Consider the following 25,944-nt stretch of genomic DNA (forward strand, 5'->3'; position numbering starts at 1 on the left):
ACTGTGCGGGCGCCATTTTCCCGGAGACCCGCGCATCTGCAGTAGATTCTGTCACTAAGCCAGAAGCTACTGCACTGTGTGACTCTGTGGCACCGCACGAGAGAGCAGGGAGTCTGCACACGGGCCCCCTCCTCTCTTAAAACGCGCCTGCCGCTGCCTACCACATTGTCATTTCATTTAGTCTACCCCCCACCCCCATCTAGAAATCTTGCAGTAGCAGTGGAGTATGAACAGAGTTTGCACCAGACATCCATGTATCCGGACTGCCGCCTCGCTAGCCAGAAACAGGGAAGAATTATTATTTTTCCCAAAAGTCATTTGTGAGAGGGAAGAGGGGTGGTAGGCTAAAATTTTGCCTAAGGCGCAGTGACACCTTGCACCAGCCCTGGTAGTAACACCTTGCACCGGCCCTGGTAGTGACACCTCACACCGGCCCTGGTAGTGACACCTTGCACCGGCCCTGGTAGTGACACCTTGCACCGGCCCTGGTAGTGACACCTTGCACCGGCCCTGGTAGTGACACCTTCCACCGGCCCTGGTAGTGACACCTTCCACCGGCCCTGGTAGTGATACCTCCCACCGGCCCTGGTAGTGACACCTCGCACCGGCCCTGGTAGTGACACCTCCCACCGGCCCTGGTAGTGACACCTCGCACCGGCCCTGGTAGTGACACCTCGCACCGGCCCTGGTAGTGACACCTCGCACCGGCCCTGGTAGTGACACCTCACACCGACCCTGGTAGTGACACCTTGCACCGGCCCTGGTAGTAACACCTTGCACCGGCCCTGGTAGTAACACCTTTGCACCGGCCCTGGTAGTAACACCTATCAGTTTTGTAGTACAGTTCAGTAAATCAAAACAAATGATTCCGTTACAGCACCTTTTTCATGTACACCAGGTTTCAGAACTCAGAAAGTTAATTCTGCCAGAACTGCATGTTATTCATAATACAAATTCACTGTATTTTTGCAGAATAACTTCCAGCCAGCAGGAACAAGCAGCATACGTACGTTAATACGGGATTTAAGCTCCACGATGCCTTTAGTCTTAGCCTGCTCGACAAACGAAATCTCCTCTATCACATCTTCCGTCGTATCAGGAACCTTTAATGCTTGTTCTTTAATGGACTCGAATTCCTTGCATATTCTAGAGCATAACAGTGAATTTTAATTAAAACAGGTCGAAATGTATTTTAAGGGTGGCAGTCAGATACTATTACATTATTTATTATAAAGGTGTAAATCACTGCTGTGCGATACTTTGTGCGCCGTGTAATACTTTCAGCTGGCTTGAAGTAAGTAGAAATGACGACTGTATATAATCTCCCCTTCCTCCTTCTCCCCGCCCCCTGCCTGTTAAAGGTATTCTAATATCTTCCATAATGGTATTTTGCAATATATAACTAGATATTTGTATGCCGATTTCAACGCTGTATGATCATTATCGGCTATCATTTGCATACTGTTATTTCTCTTTATGCTATTGCTTATTTCGGCAAAACCTCAATAAAATTATTTTAAAAAGAAATTACGACTGTAGTGTGAGTATGCAGAGCCGCCGTGACATTATGCAGGCCCATGTGCAAGAAATGGGGGCGGGGACAAGCGTGGGAGCCAGGGGCAGAATAAGGGCCACATGGACATGGGGCTGAAAATGTTCAAGGGCCTATACCAGGCCTGGTCAACCTGTGGCTCTCCAGCTGTTGTGAAGCTACAAGTCCCAGCATGCCCTGCCACAGTTTTGTTATTAGGAAATGCTAAAAGAGTTGCAGGGCATGCTGGGACTTGTAGTTTCACAACAGCTGGAGAGCCACAGGTTGGCCAGGCCTGGCCTATACTGAGAAGGGGATGTGCTCTGACCAATGCTGTGTGGGTGTGGCCAGAGCCATGTGGGCGTGTGTATACCCCATACACAATGAGCCCCACTTTCTCCCTAAATATTAAATAGAAAAAATGCTAAATTTTGTGAGAAAACTTAAAAAACTATTTTAATACTTTGTGACTGTCTGCATGACCAGCTAGGCAGCTGGAAATCATCATGCTGATAATGGGCCCATTTTTATGTGGAGGCCTAGAGCTGTAGCTCCATCCACCCCATTGTTAATCTGGCCCTCCATTTTGTAGAGAACTGTCAGTTATGAACAGTGGTCCTGATTCAGAGCCGGACGCTCTGACAGAGCGTTCGCTCTGAATCAGGGCCGGCCTTCTTGTTTTTTAGACCGTCCTCTTGGCCGCTCACATAGCTGTGGGTGACCACCCACAGCTATAGTGAGCGGCCAGGAAGATGGTCGCGATGGTCAAGACCATCGCGACCATCGGGCTTGCAACGCGACCCTTGTGGTAGGGTCTCGTTGCCGCAAGCCCCAGAGATATTTCGGCTCTCACGGAGCCGAAATCTCTCCCACTGACATCACTCGTGATGTCAGTGTGGCCACCCCCAAACGGAGGTATTCACATGGGAACGCCTCCGTTTGGGCAGCCACTCCCCTGGCCCGCCCACCAAAGGGGGTGTGCTGTCACTCAACATCAACAGCACGCCCCCTTTGGTACGAGACCCGGAGCGATGGTTTGCCCGTCGCTATCCGGGTCTCGCAAATGTGCACGACGGAGCCGGCTCCATCGTGCGCATGCACACTGGGCCACCATCGACCCGCTTGTGAGCGCATAGCGCTCGCGAGCGGGTCTGAATCAGGCTCAGTATCTGCTGATATGATCTGTCATAATGTAAGGTGTGCTTACTTTAACCTAAATGTTATATATGAAAATAATGTAAGATAGATGATAAATAGACAGACAGATAGATAGCATTGGTGAAATACAGGTAAAATATAATTTAGAACCTCAATAGGCTGATCATATGACTTGCTATAGAACTGTTAGTTATCAATTGTAACTGTTAAGGGATGTACTAAAGAGGAAAATGTGGTAAGAACAGCATTTTCGAGGGTTTTACCGTTTAGTCACATTTTAACCTAAGTGATAGATTCCAAATAAATTATAAGTAGATAGTTAGCAATGGCAAAATCCATGCAGGAAGTGATTTTTCACCTCAGTATACTAGACTTGTTGTTGCATCATAAACAGCCTTTGTGATGTCACTCAGCTTTGGTAGGAAAGGTCACCATTTTGTAGAGAACTGTCAGTTACCAACTGAATCTGCTGTTATGACATCTCACACAGTAAGGTATGCCTATTTTCACTTAAATGTTGTATAATAATAATGATAGATAGATAGACAGACAGACAGACAGACAGACAGATAGATGTGAAATGCAGATAGGATGTGATTTATAACCTCAATACAACGATTATGTGACTTGCTATAGAATTGTCCATTACCAACTGTAACTGTTAATAAGCAAACTGACTGTGTAGTGTCAGCCTATTATAACCTAAATGATAGACAGACAGACAGACAGACAGATAGGGCGGAATTCAATTGATTCCTGCCCCCATCGCGCCCGACGGAGCTATTCAATTCTTGCTCCTGTCAGGCACGATCAGCTGCCAGCGCTACTTTTCAGCTCGCAGCCCCTGGAGGATGAGAGCTGAAATGTGCGAAAAGTGACATGTTTGGGCGCCCAAACATCACTTTTCGCGATCGCGCCCAGCACTTTGGTCGGGTTTAGCTGCTTTACGCGGCTAAACCCGACCACTTTGAGAACGATCAGCATGAAAATCTCGAACAATTGCATAGCGGCCCGCGATCTCCTGTCACTTTAGTCGGGAGATGCAGGCCGCGAAAACAATTGAATTCCGCCCATAGATAGAAATCATAAACAGCCTTCCTGATGTCAGGTCCTGATTCAGCAGTGGACGCTAGTCTGATGGATATGCAGTCCGCACTGCACATGTGTTGTGATTGCATTGCATTTACATACGCACAGAGGATCCATTCGCAAAGTGAGTGTCATGTGGTCAGCTTTTGCGGCTGATAACAGGGAAGGGGGGGTGTAGCAAATGAATGCGTCTGACCTTTTCATGGGAGTGCATAAATAAGCCATAGCGATTGCATTCACAGCATGAGACCTCTCTGCGCATGAGGAGAGCTGCAGTTTGTGGCTGGTCAGACCTGCACCTGTGCTGTGGCAGGCATTAGCATATTTTAGCAACTGCAATGTGTAAGCGATTGCAGTTGCAATAGCATTTACGTCCGCTTCTGAATCAGGCCCTCAGTCAGCTGGCAGAAAGAATAATTTTCAGGGCTGGGTTAAGGGACACATGGGTTAAGAGCAGGGTTGCCTACCTTTAACATTCTCTTTCCGGGAGAAGCCCGGGTAAGAGATGCAACAGGGGGCCGACGGGGGCGGGGCTTGACGATTCGCGTCATTAAGCCCCGCCCACTCACGGTAAAATTGCCGCGATTGGGCACAATTTACATAGGGGGCGGGGTCAAATGCTGTGATTCATGCAGAATCACAGCTTAAGCCACGCCCCCTTCACGGAGACCCGCGATTGCCGCGGGTATTCTCCTAATTCTGCCCACTTCACTAGGAAGTGGGCAGAATGCGGGAGAAATGCCTACCCTTCCGGGGGTGCGGGGGGTTACCCGAAAAATCGGGAGCCTCCCGCGAAAACCGGGAGGGTAGGCATGTATGGCTAAGAGACACATGCGCCTGGGGCTGAAAATGTTCACGGGCCTATACTGAGAAGGGGAGGAGCTGTAGCCATTGCTGTGTGGGTGTGACCAGTGCCATGTGGGTGTGTACACCCCATACACTACCAGCCTCGCTGTCTCCCTAAATACATAAAAATAGAAAAAAAATTATAATTTTGTGAGAAAACTAAAAACCTATTTTAATACTTATAATTTTTGGCTGACTGTGTGACATGCTAGGCAGCTGGTCATCATCATCCTGCTGATGATGGGCCTATTTTTATGTGGAGGCCTGGAGCTGTGCCCCATCTGATCAATTGTTAATCTGACCCTTATGGGGGCATAACATCATCCAGATTGGAATACGTCATATAAATAATTTGCCTCAGGGATGGGGGCGTAATACACAAGTAATGTTTTGTTAATAAGCAAAAATCACATTTACTATACAGTATATAAAAAAAACTGGGAATCATCTATCTTGCAGCAGTCCATATAGACATGACCAGTAAGGTAAAGAGATAAATGCAAATTAGTTTAATTAATGTAACATTGCCGCCATTCTAATGAATGAAATACAGTCTGCTGGAAGTCTGTCCGCAGTCAGAATTGTCTAAGTAATGATGCTGATAATCACCATTGCCATCACATATACGAAAGAGGTACTCCTGCTGACAGGTGTACCTGCGTCTCCGTCCAAGTCATAACGCCATTACTGTACTTGGCTTATGCTTGCCTGCTATTTCCAATCTCCAAACCACCTCTAGAAGCATGAGGATTCGGAAGATATACAAAAACTGGATAGAGACATATTCATACTTTTATTTGAGCATGTGTGATGTACGAAAATAACTATCTTATGCAACAAAAACAGACATATGATCACCTATACACATGTACTGTATACATGTGCTTGGCATATTGTGCATGTGTACATATGTGTGTTGCATCCACTACTAGTATGCTACTAAGAAACTATAGGCTGCCCTTTATTATATAGAGCTGCATTCCACTGTATGACGCTATGCAGAAATGGAGAAAGTTCTAATTACACCACTAAAACAAAAAGCAAATAAAGGTTTTACTCACGTTTCATTCTCCAGTCTGTGGTTTGTCACCAGTCGTTCCAACAAAATATTGGCAAAACTTTTTGCCTTTTCGGCCAGACCTTGCTTCAAGTCATCGCAGTCCAACTGCACCATAATGAAATAGGCCCGTGTGGGAAGTGCTATGATATCCCTGGCTAGGGTGTGAAATTGTTCTATAAACTGCAAAACAAAGCATTTATACAATCTCCTATTACATGACAAGTTCAACATGGCCCTCAAGGAAAATGGCCGTAACTCCCTATTATAATAGATATGTGACATATTATCGTATGTATAAAACATTTTCCAGTGAAAGAAATGCAGAAGGCATGTTTATGTAGCTTGGATTTAGACACGTTTTACTTGCTCTGTCTTCCGCGCAATAAAGATAAGTCGAGGACAAATGCACGACAATACAGTGGGCCTGATTGCGAGCAGAACGTTGACCCGACTGCATCGTATGCTAAAGCCACAGCCGGATTCATATATACTGAGATGGCCACTTGCAATCTTGAGATTGTGCTATTACGTCCTAGAGTGTCTTTAGATGCCACCATTGGTTGCACCATCGAAACTTGCACCAATCCTATGGCAGATGTAGTTTCTTCATCTGTGTATGGCGTCATGTGTGAGCGTCTTTGGACGCAGCCGCTTTCACTGACACACTCGTGTTAACTCAGCCACCTTCCTGTTAACTCCTGGGAAAGCCCACTAAATCCACAGACTCAGGGGCTGATTCAGAGATGGATGTATTGCACAGCCCAAAGGAAGCGGCTGCACAGTACCGTCCAACTCAAATGCAAATGCAGCAGGAGGTGTCTGTATGAAATAGACACCTCCTTGCTGCATCCGCGATCCTAGTGCCAAATCCATAGATGCTGCCTTGGATCACCATCGCATGTATTGGTCGCGATGGTTGCTCCTGTGGCCAGGCTGCATTAGCTGAGATTTACTCCACCTGCCCGGTCCCTGGCGGCTTGCGATGCCAGGAATCAGGCCCTCAGTGTCCATTTCCCCAGGAATCAGGCCCTCAGTGTCCATTTCCGTACTGCATCTCTGAGTGGTAACAATTGGGACGCATGCGCTGTGCGACTTGGATGCATGCTCAGACTTACAGCAATGGCCAACTGCGTGCGCCATCTGCACTACAGACATCTCTGAATGAGGCCCAGTCTCTTATTTCTGAAAACTACACTATATCTGCTCCCCAACACTTAAAAGTGTCATCTATCACTTACACAGAGTGGAGGCAGCCATTTTGTGGTCTGAACCAATTTTCATAATCATAAGAATGCAGCCTATCACTTAACTCAAACTGGCTATTAGTGATATCACCGATTAAAGAGTAAACAGCACTACAAGATACCAGTAATTCATTTTGATTAAGATTTTATTCCAGGTCCATATCAAGTCATTACTGGTATTATGTGATGACGTCTTCCTTTTGAGATTATCGACTTAAAGGGGTTTGTCATCCATTTGACAGACATGCCCAATTTAGCTACAAGTGCCTCATTAGGATATAGTATTGGTGTGCTGTTTGTATCTTAGGTCTCTACTGCACTGTGGATTTATAGGTTGAATATTGGTTCAGCCCAGAAAATGTCTATCTCCACTGTATCTAGCTGGCTGGCGATAAGTGTGAAAAGCCTCACAGGGATTTGTGTTTTATGGGTTGGGTTTGGGATTGCAGCTGACAGACAGCGGTATCCCAACAGTAAGAATTCCGCCAGAATTAGGTAAGTGTCCTCACCCTAAACCGCCAAATCCAAATCCTAACGCAACCCTTCCCCCAGCCTAACCCTAACCCTCCCCTTCCGCAGCCTAATCCTTCCCCTAATGCCTAACCCTAACCCTCCCCCTAATGCCTAACCCCTAAACCTAACCCCAATACCTACCATCCAGATGTCAGCAGTCAGAATGCTGGAGCTGGGATTCCGACTGCTGTCAGGATCCTGGCATCGGTATTCTGACTGCTGAGAAGCTGACTACATCCTGTATTTTATTTCTTGCCCATTTTAGAGGTGTTAACACATAAAGACTAGAGTAAAAGCTCAAGTGTGTGAGCAAATCCATCATGACATCAATTGCAGAGTTGCAGGCCCTACAGATGAGGAATTATGCTCATAATTAGTGTCTTTTTTCATTCATTAATCCTTTGACTTAATAATTGAATAACCTTAATAAAATATGATAATTGCACGTCTTGTATACTGTTATCATGTTTCCGTAAAATCAGTGTGAAGAAAAACAACCATCACATACCCCTGTGTACTCATCAAAGCTGTGTTCTTCTGATAGGAAGGTCTCCACTTTTTCACTGGCCGAACCATCCACGAGCCAGCTGAAACTTTCCACTAGGAAATTAAGATTGAACAACATGACAAAAACATTCCGTGCTTCCTAGCCACACAGTGTTGGAGGGGCAACAATGATTAAGAGGAATAATTACTCTCCAGGCCATCCTTCATGTTACACATGATGACTGGCACTAAGAAAAATGGGGTCTTACATTGGTACTGCAAGTACTGGTACAGCCTCACCAGTGCAAAGTCTCTGTATATAACACCTATTGTATGTTACTGTTCATTGGGCCTCACTGGCCCTTAAAGATTGTCACACAGAAGACTCCCCTATAGAGCTTTAGGAAAAGAAAATTGGCCTAGCCGTCATTGATCAACAGGATGGCATGGCTGCTGGCATGAGAGCCAACTTTATAACTAAAAGGATTGGGGGTGCTCAGTTTACCCCCTACCCATATTCATGGTTATTGGAAACACAAATATTGGGTATGCTCATCAGCCACAGTACCGGTTCTTATAGTGGAAGGCCAATCATGAGTTACACTAACTCTATTTCTAACCATAATTCCCTATTAATATACATGGTAAAAAGGGCTGTGAAAATATGGGCCATTATGGTGTGCTGGCTAACCTCCCCCGATAATGAATCATAAACCAGAGACATGGAACTACTTATACTGGAAACACATTTACTGAAATCAGCATCGATATTTGTAGCTTGGATTAATACTGCCGCATGTGTCGTTTGTGATCAGACCAATTGTGATCACCTTTTGACCGCATGTGATTTGACCAGTCTTTGCATCGGCCACAGCTGGCCACCCAAGTGTATGACCAAATTGGGAAGCAGGATCAGCCTATATGAAGCCAGCTTTAAATCAGAAGAAGAGTAATCGCAGGTGGGTAAGTAATGCCACTAGGTGCTAGATGAGTTTATATCTAGCTTACCGTATGTTTCAAAATGCCTCATGGGCTCCTTTAAGTTCTGCTGGACGGCTTCTTTCAGCTTCAGCGCAGCAGACTGTATGATATAGTCGGAGAGTTTGGCCTCAATAGTCTGGACTGTGCTACTACCAGAGAGCCAGGACTGAGCTGTTTGAACATTCTAAACAAAGAAAAACATGAATATAATTAATAACTGAACCATAAACACAGACAGCTTTACTAACCCAATTCCATCTTTGGACATGTATTTACAGTAATATAAGACTTCACCAGACATGCAATAATAGAATGTGAAAGTACAGTTTCCATAATGGTACAGATTTATTAAATCCCATAACTTTTGCAATGTCAGCGGATAGGAATTTGCCTATTACCTGTCCTATAACGTATGGGAAAATAGAGAGGAGTCAAGTGATTGCACTGGAAAGAGTTGAACCCAGAGCTTGAGAATGTTAGATTATTCAGAACATCACATCATATATACTTTGGTTTATCCTCGTTCTCCTCTTCCTAAGTAACTTATTATCTAGGGAGATGGTAACCGAGACCCCTCTATGTCATACTGTAGAACTAAAACCTGAGTGTCAGTGTGCTATGGTTCGGGACCCCATGTTTCATTATTCTATTATCCTGGGACCATAAAACATGAATTACCAAGGAAGGATTTTAATTTCTGAGAGGGTTTTCTACTTAATTTATTTGTGATGCATTAGTTCTAAGACACATAAACCTTTTATATGTGACAAGCATATTCAGAATCATTCAATTTATGCTGAGTGCATAGTTCAGTTAATCTGGAACCTGTTTGAATCGGTACTGCATGAACCACATACAGGGAACCTCATGGGGCCATCGTCATTTTTACATAATGTACAGTAGCATCACTTTGCCACATGGCATGTTTACAGTATATACATCACAATGCTGTATAGGGTTAAACTATATATGGGGTAGAACATTTGTAACTTTCTTGTGAATACCTGCAGGGTTTTAGAAATCCGAGTCACTATAAATAAAACACTTTCTTCTAAATCCTGGAAGCTTGGATAGAAATCCATTTTCTCATCGTCAAAGGTGAGCTCCATTTTGAAAACTGGCAAATATTGCGGATCTCCAGGGTCAAATAATTTAACAAAAGCCTCCACTGTTCTCTGTAAGAGGTCTCTCAGCTATAGAGCAGAAATTGGTTAGAAAACATTAGTGTTGATAACCAAATTCTTATGAGAAAAAAATGTAAATAGCAAAAGGGAATGGAAATGAACAACATGGGAGAAATCATTTAGGAGGATCAGAAAGATCATGATATAGAAGACAACAATATAGGAAGTGTAATACAGTTGGGTGACAATGGCATGAAGAGAGTACACATAATATACAAAGTATAAGGACATGATGGATGAGAGGGAATTTAGAATGAGCAGGATAGTACAGCTGATGGTAGAATGGTATGGAGAGGATATAAAGAATAAGGACATGATGGATGAGAGGGAATTTAGAATGAGCAGGATAGTACAGCTGATGGTAGAATGGTATGGAGAGGATATAAAGAATAAGGACATGATGGATAAGACAGAGAATAGAATAAGAAAGACAGTACAGCTGATGGTAGAATGGTATGGAGAGGATACAAAGTATAAGGACATGATGGATAAGACAGAGAATAGAATGAGAAGGACAGTACAGCTGATGTAGAATGGTATGGAGAGGATAAAAAGTATAAGGACATGATGGATAAGACAGAGAATATAATGAGAAGGATAGTACAGCTGATGGTAGAATGGTATGGAGAGGATATAAAGAATAAGGACATGATGGATAAGACAGAGAATATAATGAGAAGGACAGTACAGCTGATGGTAGAATGGTATGGAGAGGATACAAAGTATAAGGACATGATGGATAAGACAGAGAATAGAATGATAAGGACAGTACAGCTGATGGTAGAATGGTAGGGGAGGATACAAAGTATAAGGACATGATGGATAAGACAGAGAATATAATGAGAAGGACAGTACAGCTGATGGTAGAATGGTATGGGGAGGATACAAAGTATAAGGACATGATGGATAAGACAGAGAATATAATGAGAAGGACAGTACAGCTGATGGTAGAATGGTATGGGGAGGATACAAAGTATAAGGACATGATGGATAAGACAGAGAATAGAATGATAAGGACAGTACAGCTGATGGTAGAATGGTATGCGGAGGATACAAAGTATAAGGACATGATGGATAAGACAGAGAATAGAATGAGAAGGACAGTACAGCTGATGGTAGAATGGTATGGGGAGGATACAAAGTATAAGGACATGATGGATAAGACAGAGAATATAATGAGAAGGACAGTACAGCTGATGGTAGAATGGTATGGGGAGGATACAAAGTATAAGGACATGATGGATAAGACAGAGAATAGAATGATAAAGGATAGTACAGCTGATGGTAGAATGGTATGGGGAGGATACAAAGTATAAGGACATGATGGATAAGACAGAGAGTATAATGAGAAGGACAGTACAGCTGATGGTAGAATGGTATGGAGAGGATACAAAGTATAAAGACATGATGGATAAGACAGAGAATATAATGAGAAGGATAGTACAGCTGATGGTAGAAAGGTATGGAGAGGATACAAAGTATAAGGACATGATGGATAAGACAGAGAATATAATGAGAAGGACAGTACAGCTGATGGTAGAATGGTATGGGGAGGATACAAAGTATAAGGACATGATGGATAAGACAGAGAATATAATGAGAAGGACAGTACAGCTAATGGTAGAAAGGTATGGAGAGGATACAAAGTATAAGGACATGATAGATAAGACAGAGAATATAATGAGAAGGACAGTACAGCTGATGTAGAATGGTATGGATAAGATATAAAGAATAAGGACATGATGGATAAGACAGAGAATAGAATGAGAAGGATAGTACAGCTGATGTAGAATGGTATGGGGAGGATACAAAGTATAAGGACATGATGGATAAGACAGAGAATAGAATGAGAAGGATAGTACAGCTGATGTAGAATGGTATGGGGAGGATACAAAGTATAAGGACATGATGGATAAGACAGAGAATATAATGAGAAGGATAGTACAGCTGATGGTAGAAAGGTATGGAGAGGATACAAAGTATAAGGACATGATGGATAAGACAGAGAATATAATGAGAAGGACAGTACAGCTGATGGTAGAATGGTATGGGGAGGATACAAAGTATAAGGACATGATGGATAAGACAGAGAATATAATGAGAAGGACAGTACAGCTAATGGTAGAAAGGTATGGAGAGGATACAAAGTATAAGGACATGATAGATAAGACAGAGAATATAATGAGAAGGACAGTACAGCTGATGTAGAATGGTATGGATAGGATATAAAGAATAAGGACATGATGGATAAGACAGAGAATAGAATGAGAAGGATAGTACAGCTGATGTAGAATGGTATGGGGAGGATACAAAGTATAAGGACATGATGGATAAGACAGAGAATAGAATGAGAAGGATAGTACAGCTGATGTAGAATGGTATGGGGAGGATACAAAGTATAAGGACATGATGGATAAGACAGAGAATAGAATGAGAAGGACAGTACAGCTGATGGTAGAATGGTATGGGGAGGATACAAAGTATAAGGACATGATGGATAAGACAGAGAATAGAATGATAAGGACAGTACAGCTGATGGTAGAATGGTATGCGGAGGATACAAAGTATAAGGACATGATGGATAAGACAGAGAATAGAATGAGAAGGACAGTACAGCTGATGGTAGAATGGTATGGGGAGGATACAAAGTATAAGGACATGATGGATAAGACAGAGAATATAATGAGAAGGACAGTACAGCTGATGGTAGAATGGTATGGGGAGGATACAAAGTATAAGGACATGATGGATAAGACAGAGAATAGAATGAGAAGGACAGTACAGCTGATGTAGAATGGTATGGATAGGATACAAAGTATAAGGACATGATGGATAAGACAGAGAATAGAATGATAAGGACAGTACAGCTGATGGTAGAATGGTATGGAGAGGATACAAAGTATAAGGACATGATGGATAAGACAGAGAATAGAATGATAAGGACAGTACAGCTGATGGTAGAATGGTATGGGGAGGATACAAAGTATAAGGACATGATGGATAAGACAGAGAATATAATGAGAAGGATAGTACAGCTGATGGTAGAATGGTATGGAGAGGATACAAAGTATAAGGACATGATGGATAAGACAGAGAATAGAATGATAAGGACAGTACAGCTGATGGTAGAATGGTATGGGGAGGATACAAAGTATAAGGACATGATGGATAAGACAGAGAATAGAATGAGAAGGACAGTACAGCTGATGTAGAATGGTATGGATAGGATACAAAGTATAAGAACATGATGGATAAGACAGAGAATAGAATGATAAGGACAGTACAGCTGATGGTAGAATGGTATGGAGAGGATACAAAGTATAAGGACATGATGGATAAGACAGAGAATAGAATGATAAGGACAGTACAGCTGATGGTAGAATGGTATGGGGAGGATACAAAGTATAAGGACATGATGGATAAGACAGAGAATATAATGAGAAGGATAGTACAGCTGATGGTAGAATGGTATGGAGAGGATACAAAGTATAAGGACATGATGGATAAGACAGAGAATAGAATGATAAGGACAGTACAGCTGATGGTAGAATGGTATGGGGAGGATACAAAGTATAAGGACATGATGGATAAGACAGAGAATATAATGAGAAGGATAGTACAGCTGATGGTAGAATGGTATGGGGAGGATACAAAGTATAAGGACATGATGGATAAGACAGAGAGTATAATGAGAAGGACAGTACAGCTGATGGTAGAATGGTATGGGGAGGATACAAAGTATAAGGACATGATGGATAAGACAGAGAATAGAATGAGAAGGACAGTACAGCTGATGTAGAATGGTATGGATAGGATACAAAGTATAAGGACATGATGGATAAGACAGAGAATAGAATGATAAGGACAGTACAGCTGATGGTAGAATGGTATGGAGAGGATACAAAGTATAAGGACATGATGGATAAGACAGAGAATAGAATGATAAGGACAGTACAGCTGATGGTAGAATGGTATGGGGAGGATACAAAGTATAAGGACATGATGGATAAGACAGAGAATAGAATGATAAGGACAGTACAGCTGATGGTAGAATGGTATGGAGAGGATACAAAGTATAAGGACATGATGGATAAGACAGAGAATAGAATGATAAGGACAGTACAGCTGATGGTAGAATGGTATGGGGAGGATACAAAGTATAAGGACATGATGGATAAGACAGAGAATAGAATGATAAGGACAGTACAGCTGATGTAGAATGGTATGGATAGGATACAAAGTATAAGGACATGATGGATAAGACAGAGAATAGAATGATAAGGACAGTACAGCTGATGTAGAATGGTATGGATAGGATATAAAGAATAAGGACATGATGGATAAGACAGAGAATAGAATGAGAAGGATAGTACAGCTGATGTAGAATGGTATGGGGAGGATACAAAGTATAAGGACATGATGGATAAGACAGAGAATAGAATGAGAAGGATAGTACAGCTGATGTAGAATGGTATGGGGAGGATACAAAGTATAAGGACATGATGGATAAGACAGAGAATAGAATGAGAAGGACAGTACAGCTGATGGTAGAATGGTATGGGGAGGATACAAAGTATAAGGACATGATGGATAAGACAGAGAATAGAATGAGAAGGACAGTACAGCTGATGGTAGAATGGTATGGATAGGATACAAAGTATAAGGACATGATGGATAAGACAGAGAATAGAATGAGAAGGACAGTACAGCTGATGTAGAATGGTATGGATAGGATACAAAGTATAAGGACATGATGGATAAGACAGAGAATAGAATGATAAGGACAGTACAGCTGATGGTAGAATGGTATGGAGAGGATACAAAGTATAAGGACATGATGGATAAGACAGAGAATAGAATGATAAGGACAGTACAGCTGATGGTAGAATGGTATGGGGAGGATACAAAGTATAAGGACATGATGGATAAGACAGAGAATATAATGAGAAGGATAGTACAGCTGATGGTAGAATGGTATGGAGAGGATACAAAGTATAAGGACATGATGGATAAGACAGAGAATAGAATGATAAGGACAGTACAGCTGATGGTAGAATGGTATGGGGAGGATACAAAGTATAAGGACATGATGGATAAGACAGAGAATATAATGAGAAGGATAGTACAGCTGATGGTAGAATGGTATGGGGAGGATACAAAGTATAAGGACATGATGGATAAGACAGAGAGTATAATGAGAAGGACAGTACAGCTGATGGTAGAATGGTATGGAGAGGATACAAAGTATAAGGACATGATGGATAAGACAGAGAATATAATGAGAAGGACAGTACAGCTGATGGTAGAATGGTATGGGGAGGATACAAAGTATAAGGACATGATGGATAAGACAGAGAATAGAATGAGAAGGACAGTACAGCTGATGTAGAATGGTATGGATAGGAAACAAAGTATAAGGACATGATGGATAAGACAGAGAATAGAATGATAAGGACAGTACAGCTGATGGTAGAATGGTATGGAGAGGATACAAAGTATAAGGACATGATGGATAAGACAGAGAATAGAATGATAAGGACAGTACAGCTGATGGTAGAATGGTATGGGGAGGATACAAAGTATAAGGACATGATGGATAAGACAGAGAATATAATGAGAAGGATAGTACAGCTGATGGTAGAATGGTATGGGGAGGATACAAAGTATAAGGACATGATGGATAAGACAGAGAGTATAATGAGAAGGACAGTACAGCTGATGGTAGAATGGTATGGAGAGGATACAAAGTATAAGGACATGATGGATAAGACAGAGAATATAATGAGAAGGACAGTACAGCAAATGGTAGAAAGGTATGGAGAGGATACAAAGTATAAGGACATGATAGATAAGACAGAGAATATAATGAGAAGGATAGTACAGCTGATGGTAGAATGGTATGGGGAGGATATAAGGTATAAGGACAGGATGGATAAGACAGAATAGACTAAGAAGGATAGTACAGCTGATGGTAGAATGGTATGGAGAGGATACAAAGTATAAGGACATGATGGATAAGACAGAGAATAGAATGATAAGGACAGTACAGCTGATGGTAGAATGGTATGGGGAGGATACAAAGTATAAGGACATGATGGATAAGACAGAGAATAGAATGAGAAGGACAGTACAGCTGATGGTAGAATGGTATGGAGAGGATACAAAGTATAAGGACATGATGGATAAGACAGAGAAGAGAATGAGAAGTACAGTACAGCTGATGGTAGAATGGTATGGGGAGGATACAAAGTATAAGGACATGATGGATAAGACAGAGAATAAATGAGAAGGATAGTACAGCTGATGGTAGAAAGGTATGGGGAGGATACAAAGTATAAGGACATGATGGATAAGACAGAGAATAAATGAGAAGGATAGTACAGCTGATGGTAGAAAGGTATGGGGAGGATACAAAGTATAAGGACATGATGGATAAGACAGAGAATATAATGAGAAGGATAGTACAGCTGATGGTAGAATGGTATGGAGAGGATACAAAGTATAAGGACATGATGGATAAGACAGAAAATATAATGAGAAGGATAGTACAGCTGATGGTAGAATGGTATGGGGAGGATACAAAGTATAAGGACATGATGGATAAGACAGAGAATAAATGAGAAGGATAGTACAGCTGATGGTAGAAAGGTATGGGGAGGATACAAAGTATAAGGACATGATGGATAAGACAGAAAATATAATGAGAAGGATAGTACAGCTGATGGTAGAATGGTATGGGGAGGATACAAAGTATAAGGACATGATGGATAAGACAGAGAATAAATGAGAAGGATAGTACAGCTGATGGTAGAATGGTATGGGGAGGATACAAAGAATAAGGACATGATGGATAAGACAGAGAATAGAATGAGAAGGACAGTACAGCTGATGGTAGAATGGTATGGGGAGGATACAAAGTATAAGGACATGATGGATAAGACAGAGAGTAGAATGAGAAGGATAGTACAGCTGATGGTAGAATGGTATGGGGAGGATACAAAGTATAAGGACATGATGGATAAGACAGAGAATAGAATGAGAAGGATAGTACATCTGATGGTAGAATGGTATGGAGAGGATACAAAGTATAAGGACATGATGGATAAGACAGAGAATAGAATGAGAAGGATAGTACAGCTGATGGTAGAATGGTATGGGGAGGATACAAAGTATAAGGACATGATAGATAATACAGAGAAGAGAATGAGAAGGACAGTACAGCTGATGGTAGAATGGTATGGGGAGGATACAAAGTATAAGGACATGATGGATAAGACAGAGAATAGAATGAGAAGGACAGTACAGCTGATGGTAGAATGGTATGGGGAGGATACAAAGTATAAAGGACATGATGGATAAGACAGAGAATAGAATGAGAAGGACAGTACAGCTGATGGTAGAATGGTATGGAGAGGATACAAAGTATAAGGACATGATAGATAAGACAGAGAATATAATGAGGACAGTACAGCTGATGGTAGAATGGTATGGAGAGGATACAAAGTATAAGGACATGATGGATAAGACAGAGAATGGAATGAGAAGGATAGTACAGCTGATGGTAGAATGGTATGGGGAGGATACAAAGAATAAGGACATAAAGGATAAGACAGAGAATAAATGAGAAGGATAGTACATCTGATGGTAAAATGGTATGGAGAGGATACAAAGTATAAGGACATGATGGATAAGACAGAGAATGGAATGAGAAGGATAGTACAGCTGATGGTAGAATGGTATGGGGAGGATACAAAGTAGAAGGACATGATGGATAAGACAGAGAATAGAATGAGAAGGACAGTACAGCTGATGTAAAATGGTATGGAGAGGATACAAAGTATAAGGACATGATGGATAAGACAGAGAATAGAATGATAAGGACAGTACAGCTGATGGTAGAATGGTAGGGGAGGATACAAAGTATAAGGACATGATGGATAAGACAGAGAATATAATGAGAAGGACAGTACAGCTGATGGTAGAATGGTATGGGGAGGATACAAAGTATAAGGACATGATGGATAAGACAGAGAAAAGAATGATAAGGACAGTACAGCTGATGGTAGAATGGTATGGAGAGGATACAAAGTATAAGGACATGATGGATAAGACAGAGAATATAATGAGAAGGACAGTACAGCTGATGGTAGAATGGTATGGGGAGGATACAAAGTATAAGGACATGATGGATAAGACAGAAAATAGAATGATAAGGACAGTACAGCTGATGGTAGAATGGTATGCGGAGGATACAAAGTATAAGGACATGATGGATAAGACAGAGAATAGAATGAGAAGGACAGTACAGCTGATGGTAGAATGGTATGGGGAGGATACAAAGTATAAGGACATGATGGATAAGACAGAGAATATAATGAGAAGGACAGTACAGCTGATGGTAGAATGGTATGGGGAGGATACAAAGTATAAGGACATGATGGATAAGACAGAGAATATAATGAGAAGGACAGTACAGCTAATGGTAGAAAGATATGGAGAGGATACAAAGTATAAGGACATGATAGATAAGACAGAGAATATAATGAGAAGGACAGTACAGCTGATGTAGAATGGTATGGATAGGATATAAAGAATAAGGACATGATGGATAAGACAGAGAATAGAATGAGAAGGATAGTACAGCTGATGTAGAATGGTATGGGGAGGATACAAAGTATAAGGACATGATGGATAAGACAGAGAATAGAATGAGAAGGATAGTACAGCTGATGTAGAATGGTATGGGGAGGATACAAAGTATAAGGACATGATGGATAAGACAGAGAATATAATGAGAAGGATAGTACAGCTGATGGTAGAAAGGTATGGAGAGGATACAAAGTATAAGGACATGATGGATAAGACAGAGAATATAATGAGAAGGACAGTACAGCTGATGGTAGAATGGTATGGGGAGGATACAAAGTATAAGGACATGATGGATAAGACAGAGAATATAATGAGAAGGACAGTACAGCTAATGGTAGAAAGGTATGGAGAGGATACAAAGTATAAGGACATGATAGATAAGACAGAGAATATAATGAGAAGGACAGTACAGCTGATGTAGAATGGTATGGATAGGATATAAAGAATAAGGACATGATGGATAAGACAGAGAATAGAATGAGAAGGATAGTACAGCTGATGTAGAATGGTATGGGGAGGATACAAAGTATAAGGACATGATGGATAAGACAGAGAATAGAATGAGAAGGATAGTACAGCTGATGTAGAATGGTATGGGGAGGATACAAAGTATAAGGACATGATGGATAAGACAGAGAATAGAATGAGAAGGACAGTACAGCTGATGGTAGAATGGTATGGGGAGGATACAAAGTATAAGGACATGATGGATAAGACAGAGAATAGAATGAGAAGGACAGTACAGCTGATGTAGAATGGTATGGATAGGATACAAAGTATAAGGACATGATGGATAAGACAGAGAATAGAATGAGAAGGACAGTACAGCTGATGGTAGAATGGTATGGAGAGGATAGAAAGTATAAGGACATGATGGATAAGACAGAGAATAGAATGATAAGGACAGTACAGCTGATGGTAGAATGGTATGGGGAGGATACAAAGTATAAGGACATGATGGATAAGACAGAGAATATAATGAGAAGGATAGTACAGCTGATGGTAGAATGGTATGGAGAGGATACAAAGTATAAGGACATGATGGATAAGACAGAGAATAGAATGATAAGGACAGTACAGCTGATGGTAGAATGGTATGGGGAGGATACAAAGTATAAGGACATGATGGATAAGACAGAGAATATAATGAGAAGGACAGTACAGCTGATGGTAGAATGGTATGGGGAGGATACAAAGTATAAGGACATGATGGATAAGACAGAGAATATAATGAGAAGGACAGTACAGCTAATGGTAGAAAGATATGGAGAGGATACAAAGTATAAGGACATGATAGATAAGACAGAGAATATAATGAGAAGGACAGTACAGCTGATGTAGAATGGTATGGATAGGATATAAAGAATAAGGACATGATGGATAAGACAGAGAATAGAATGAGAAGGATAGTACAGCTGATGTAGAATGGTATGGGGAGGATACAAAGTATAAGGACATGATGGATAAGACAGAGAATAGAATGAGAAGGATAGTACAGCTGATGTAGAATGGTATGGGGAGGATACAAAGTATAAGGACATGATGGATAAGACAGAGAATATAATGAGAAGGATAGTACAGCTGATGGTAGAAAGGTATGGAGAGGATACAAAGTATAAGGACATGATGGATAAGACAGAGAATATAATGAGAAGGACAGTACAGCTGATGGTAGAATGGTATGGGGAGGATACAAAGTATAAGGACATGATGGATAAGACAGAGAATATAATGAGAAGGACAGTACAGCTAATGGTAGAAAGGTATGGAGAGGATACAAAGTATAAGGACATGATAGATAAGACAGAGAATATAATGAGAAGGACAGTACAGCTGATGTAGAATGGTATGGATAGGATATAAAGAATAAGGACATGATGGATAAGACAGAGAATAGAATGAGAAGGATAGTACAGCTGATGTAGAATGGTATGGGGAGGATACAAAGTATAAGGACATGATGGATAAGACAGAGAATAGAATGAGAAGGATAGTACAGCTGATGTAGAATGGTATGGGGAGGATACAAAGTATAAGGACATGATGGATAAGACAGAGAATAGAATGAGAAGGACAGTACAGCTGATGGTAGAATGGTATGGGGAGGATACAAAGTATAAGGACATGATGGATAAGACAGAGAATAGAATGAGAAGGACAGTACAGCTGATGTAGAATGGTATGGATAGGATACAAAGTATAAGGACATGATGGATAAGACAGAGAATAGAATGATAAGGACAGTACAGCTGATGGTAGAATGGTATGGAGAGGATACAAAGTATAAGGACATGATGGATAAGACAGAGAATAGAATGATAAGGACAGTACAGCTGATGGTAGAATGGTATGGGGAGGATACAAAGTATAAGGACATGATGGATAAGACAGAGAATATAATGAGAAGGATAGTACAGCTGATGGTAGAATGGTATGGAGAGGATACAAAGTATAAGGACATGATGGATAAGACAGAGAATAGAATGATAAGGACAGTACAGCTGATGGTAGAATGGTATGGGGAGGATACAAAGTATAAGGACATGATGGATAAGACAGAGAATATAATGAGAAGGATAGTACAGCTGATGGTAGAATGGTATGGGGAGGATACAAAGTATAAGGACATGATGGATAAGACAGAGAGTATAATGAGAAGGACAGTACAGCTGATGGTAGAATGGTATGGAGAGGATACAAAGTATAAGGACATGATGGATAAGACAGAGAATATAATGAGAAGGACAGTACAGCTGATGGTAGAATGGTATGGGGAGGATACAAAGTATAAGGACATGATGGATAAGACAGAGAATAGAATGAGAAGGACAGTACAGCTGATGTAGAATGGTATGGATAGGATACAAAGTATAAGGACATGATGGATAAGACAGAGAATAGAATGATAAGGACAGTACAGCTGATGGTAGAATGGTATGGAGAGGATACAAAGTATAAGGACATGATGGATAAGACAGAGAATAGAATGATAAGGACAGTACAGCTGATGGTAGAATGGTATGGGGAGGATACAAAGTATAAGGACATGATGGATAAGACAGAGAATATAATGAGAAGGATAGTACAGCTGATGGTAGAATGGTATGGAGAGGATACAAAGTATAAGGACATGATGGATAAGACAGAGAATATAATGAGAAGGACAGTACAGCTAATGGTAGAAAGGTATGGAGAGGATACAAAGTATAAGGACATGATAGATAAGACAGAGAATATAATGAGAAGGATAGTACAGCTGATGGTAGAATGGTATGGGGAGGATATAAGGTATAAGGACAGGATGGATAAGACAGAATAGACTAAGAAGGATAGTACAGCTGATGGTAGAATGGTATGGAGAGGATACAAAGTATAAGGACATGATGGATAAGACAGAGAATAGAATGATAAGGACAGTACAGCTGATGGTAGAATGGTATGGGGAGGATACAAAGTATAAGGACATGATGGATAAGACAGAGAATAGAATGAGAAGGACAGTACAGCTGATGGTAGAATGGTATGGAGAGGATACAAAGTATAAGGACATGATGGATAAGACAGAGAAGAGAATGAGAAGTACAGTACAGCTGATGGTAGAATGGTATGGGGAGGATACAAAGTATAAGGACATGATGGATAAGACAGAGAATAAATGAGAAGGATAGTACAGCTGATGGTAGAAAGGTATGGGGAGGATACAAAGTATAAGGACATGATGGATAAGACAGAGAATAAATGAGAAGGATAGTACAGCTGATGGTAGAAAGGTATGGGGAGGATACAAAGTATAAGGACATGATGGATAAGACAGAGAATATAATGAGAAGGATAGTACAGCTGATGGTAGAATGGTATGGAGAGGATACAAAGTATAAGGACATGATGGATAAGACAGAAAATATAATGAGAAGGATAGTACAGCTGATGGTAGAATGGTATGGGGAGGATACAAAGTATAAGGACATGATGGATAAGACAGAGAATAAATGAGAAGGATAGTACAGCTGATGGTAGAAAGGTATGGGGAGGATACAAAGTATAAGGACATGATGGATAAGACAGAGAATAAATGAGAAGGATAGTACAGCTGATGGTAGAAAGGTATGGGGAGGATACAAAGTATAAGGACATGATGGATAAGACAGAGAATATAATGAGAAGGATAGTACAGCTGATGGTAGAATGGTATGGAGAGGATACAAAGTATAAGGACATGATGGATAAGACAGAAAATATAATGAGAAGGATAGTACAGCTGATGGTAGAATGGTATGGGGAGGATACAAAGTATAAGGACATGATGGATAAGACAGAGAATAAATGAGAAGGATAGTACAGCTGATGGTAGAATGGTATGGGGAGGATACAAAGAATAAGGACATGATGGATAAGACAGAGAATAGAATGAGAAGGACAGTACAGCTGATGGTAGAATGGTATGGGGAGGATACAAAGTATAAGGACATGATGGATAAGACAGAGAGTAGAATGAGAAGGATAGTACAGCTGATGGTAGAATGGTATGGGGAGGATACAAAATATAAGGACATGATGGATAAGACAGAGAATAGAATGAGAAGGATAGTACATCTGATGGTAGAATGGTATGGAGAGGATACAAAGTATAAGGACATGATGGATAAGACAGAGAATAGAATGAGAAGGACAGTACAGCTGATGGTAGAATGGTATGGGGAGGATACAAAGTATAAAGGACATGATGGATAAGACAGAGAATAGAATGAGAAGGACAGTACAGCTGATGGTAGAATGGTATGGAGAGGATACAAAGTATAAGGACATGATAGATAAGACAGAGAATATAATGAGGACAGTACAGCTGATGGTAGAATGGTATGGAGAGGATACAAAGTATAAGGACATGATGGATAAGACAGAGAATGGAATGAGAAGGATAGTACAGCTGATGGTAGAATGGTATGGGGAGGATACAAAGAATAAGGACATAAAGGATAAGACAGAGAATAAATGAGAAGGATAGTACATCTGATGGTAAAATGGTATGGAGAGGATACAAAGTATAAGGACATGATGGATAAGACAGAGAATGGAATGAGAAGGATAGTACAGCTGATGGTAGAATGGTATGGGGAGGATACAAAGTATAAGGACATGATGGATAAGACAGAGAATAGAATGAGAAGGACAGTACAGCTGATGTAAAATGGTATGGAGAGGATACAAAGTATAAGGACATGATAGATAAGACAGAGAAGAGAATGAGAAGGATAGTACAGCTGATGGTAGAATGGTATGGAGAGGATACAATGTATAAGGACATGATAGATAAGACAGAGAATAGAATGATAAGGATAGTACAGATGATGTAGAATGGTATGGAGAGGATACAAAGTATAAGGACATGATGGATAAGACAGAGAATAGAATGAGAAGGACAGTACAGCTGATGGTAGAATGGTATGGGGAGGATACAAAGTATAAGGACATGATGGATAAGACAGAGAATAGAATGAGAAGGATAGTACAGCTGATGGTAGAATGGTATGGGGAGGATACAAAGTATAAGGACATGATGGATAAGACAGAGAATATAATGAGGACAGTACAGCTGATGGTAGAATGGTATGGGGGGGATACAAAGTATAAGGACATGATGGATAAGACAGAGAATAAATGAGAAGGATAGTACAGCTGATGGTAGAATGGTATGGGGAGGATACAAAGAATAAGGACATGATGGATAAGACAGAGAATAGAATGAGAAGGACAGTACAGCTGATGGTAGAATGGTATGGGGAGGATACAAAGTATAAGGACATGATGGATAAGACAGAGAATAGAATGAGAAGGATAGTACATCTGATGGTAGAATGGTATGGAGAGGATACAAAGTATAAGGACATGATGGATAAGACAGAGAATAGAATGAGAAGGATAGTACAGCTGATGGTAGAATGGTATGGGGAGGATACAAAGTATAAGGACATGATAGATAATACAGAGAAGAGAATGAGAAGGACAGTACAGCTGATGGTAGAATGGTATGGGGAGGATACAAAGTATAAGGACATGATGGATAAGACAGAGAATAGAATGAGAAGGACAGTACAGCTGATGGTAGAATGGTATGGGGAGGATACAAAGTATAAAGGACATGATGGATAAGACAGAGAATAGAATGAGAAGGACAGTACAGCTGATGGTAGAATGGTATGGAGAGGATACAAAGTATAAGGACATGATAGATAAGACAGAGAATATAATGAGGACAGTACAGCTGATGGTAGAATGGTATGGGGAGGATACAAAGTATAAGGACATGATGGATAAGACAGAGAATATAATGAGAAGGATAGTACAGCTAATGGTAGAATGGTATGGAGAGGATACAAAGTATAAGGACATGATGGATAAGAAAGAGAACAGAATGGGAAAGATCGTACATTCGAGGACAGATTAGCATGAAGAGGATTGAAATTATAAGGATGTGGCAGATGAAGCACAGGTGAGCATTGGAAACATTATATAGTTGGGGATAGGATGGTATAGGGAGAATGGGAACAATATTGGGACATATATGAGACAGATAACAGTATAGGAAGGGTTATACAGTTGGGGGCTAATTTGTATGTAGACGAGATAGAAAACAGGAGAATAGACCACAATATTCAAGATAGTTTCACTCCTAAAATATGAGATGTTTACTTACAAAGAAGAAAGAAATACTTTAAGTACAGATAGGAATAACTGTTTTATCAACAAATAACGTATATTGTACTAGACATTTATAATAAGTTTTATATATTTTTTATTTATTATGTCATGCTATAGATACCATAGTACTTCCCCACTCCCACCCCTGAATGAAAGAGAGTGTCCTGTAAATACAAGGTGCTAGTTTGTATGCTAGCTGGTCTATGCATACCGGTATATGTGACTTACAGAGAATTGTGACTCTGGTCAGAACCCTCTGCATGTTCATTTCTTCCACACTAGTCAGAGAGGCTCACACATCTACTTTGCATGACACTGACAATCACAGGAGTGGTAGTAAAAAGATCTTCTCCTACTCCACTAACCGCCACCAGGGGCGCTAAGAGGGGGAGGGGGATGGGTACACACTTTACCTGTGCCAGGGCCTGTTTATGCGGCCCAAGGACAGGGAGAGATAGCACTGACTGCCCGGTGCTAGGGAGAGAGGCTGCTGCTGCTGCAGCA

The 25,944-nt window shown here is 40.9% G+C and overlaps 1 protein-coding gene across 1 annotated transcript in view; it reads right to left on the reverse strand.

Moving 5' to 3' along the window:
- Positions 1-25,944, reverse strand: part of DNAH12 (dynein axonemal heavy chain 12) — a 168,684-nt gene that overhangs the window by 129,881 nt on the left and 12,859 nt on the right. Inside the window, exons 9-13 of the mRNA XM_088472684.1 lie at positions 9,913-10,101; positions 8,936-9,092; positions 7,950-8,041; positions 5,686-5,864; positions 1,011-1,146 (exon numbers count right to left, since the gene is read on the reverse strand). Of these exons, the coding sequence (XP_088328810.1) occupies positions 1,011-1,146; positions 5,686-5,864; positions 7,950-8,041; positions 8,936-9,092; positions 9,913-10,101 (753 nt within the window). The remainder of the gene's footprint in view (positions 1-1,010; positions 1,147-5,685; positions 5,865-7,949; positions 8,042-8,935; positions 9,093-9,912; positions 10,102-25,944) is intronic.

This window comes from Taudactylus pleione, unplaced genomic scaffold (genome assembly GCF_031769625.1).
Source record: "Taudactylus pleione unplaced genomic scaffold, aTauple2 ptg000128l, whole genome shotgun sequence".
Lineage (NCBI taxonomy): Eukaryota > Metazoa > Chordata > Amphibia > Anura > Myobatrachidae > Taudactylus > Taudactylus pleione.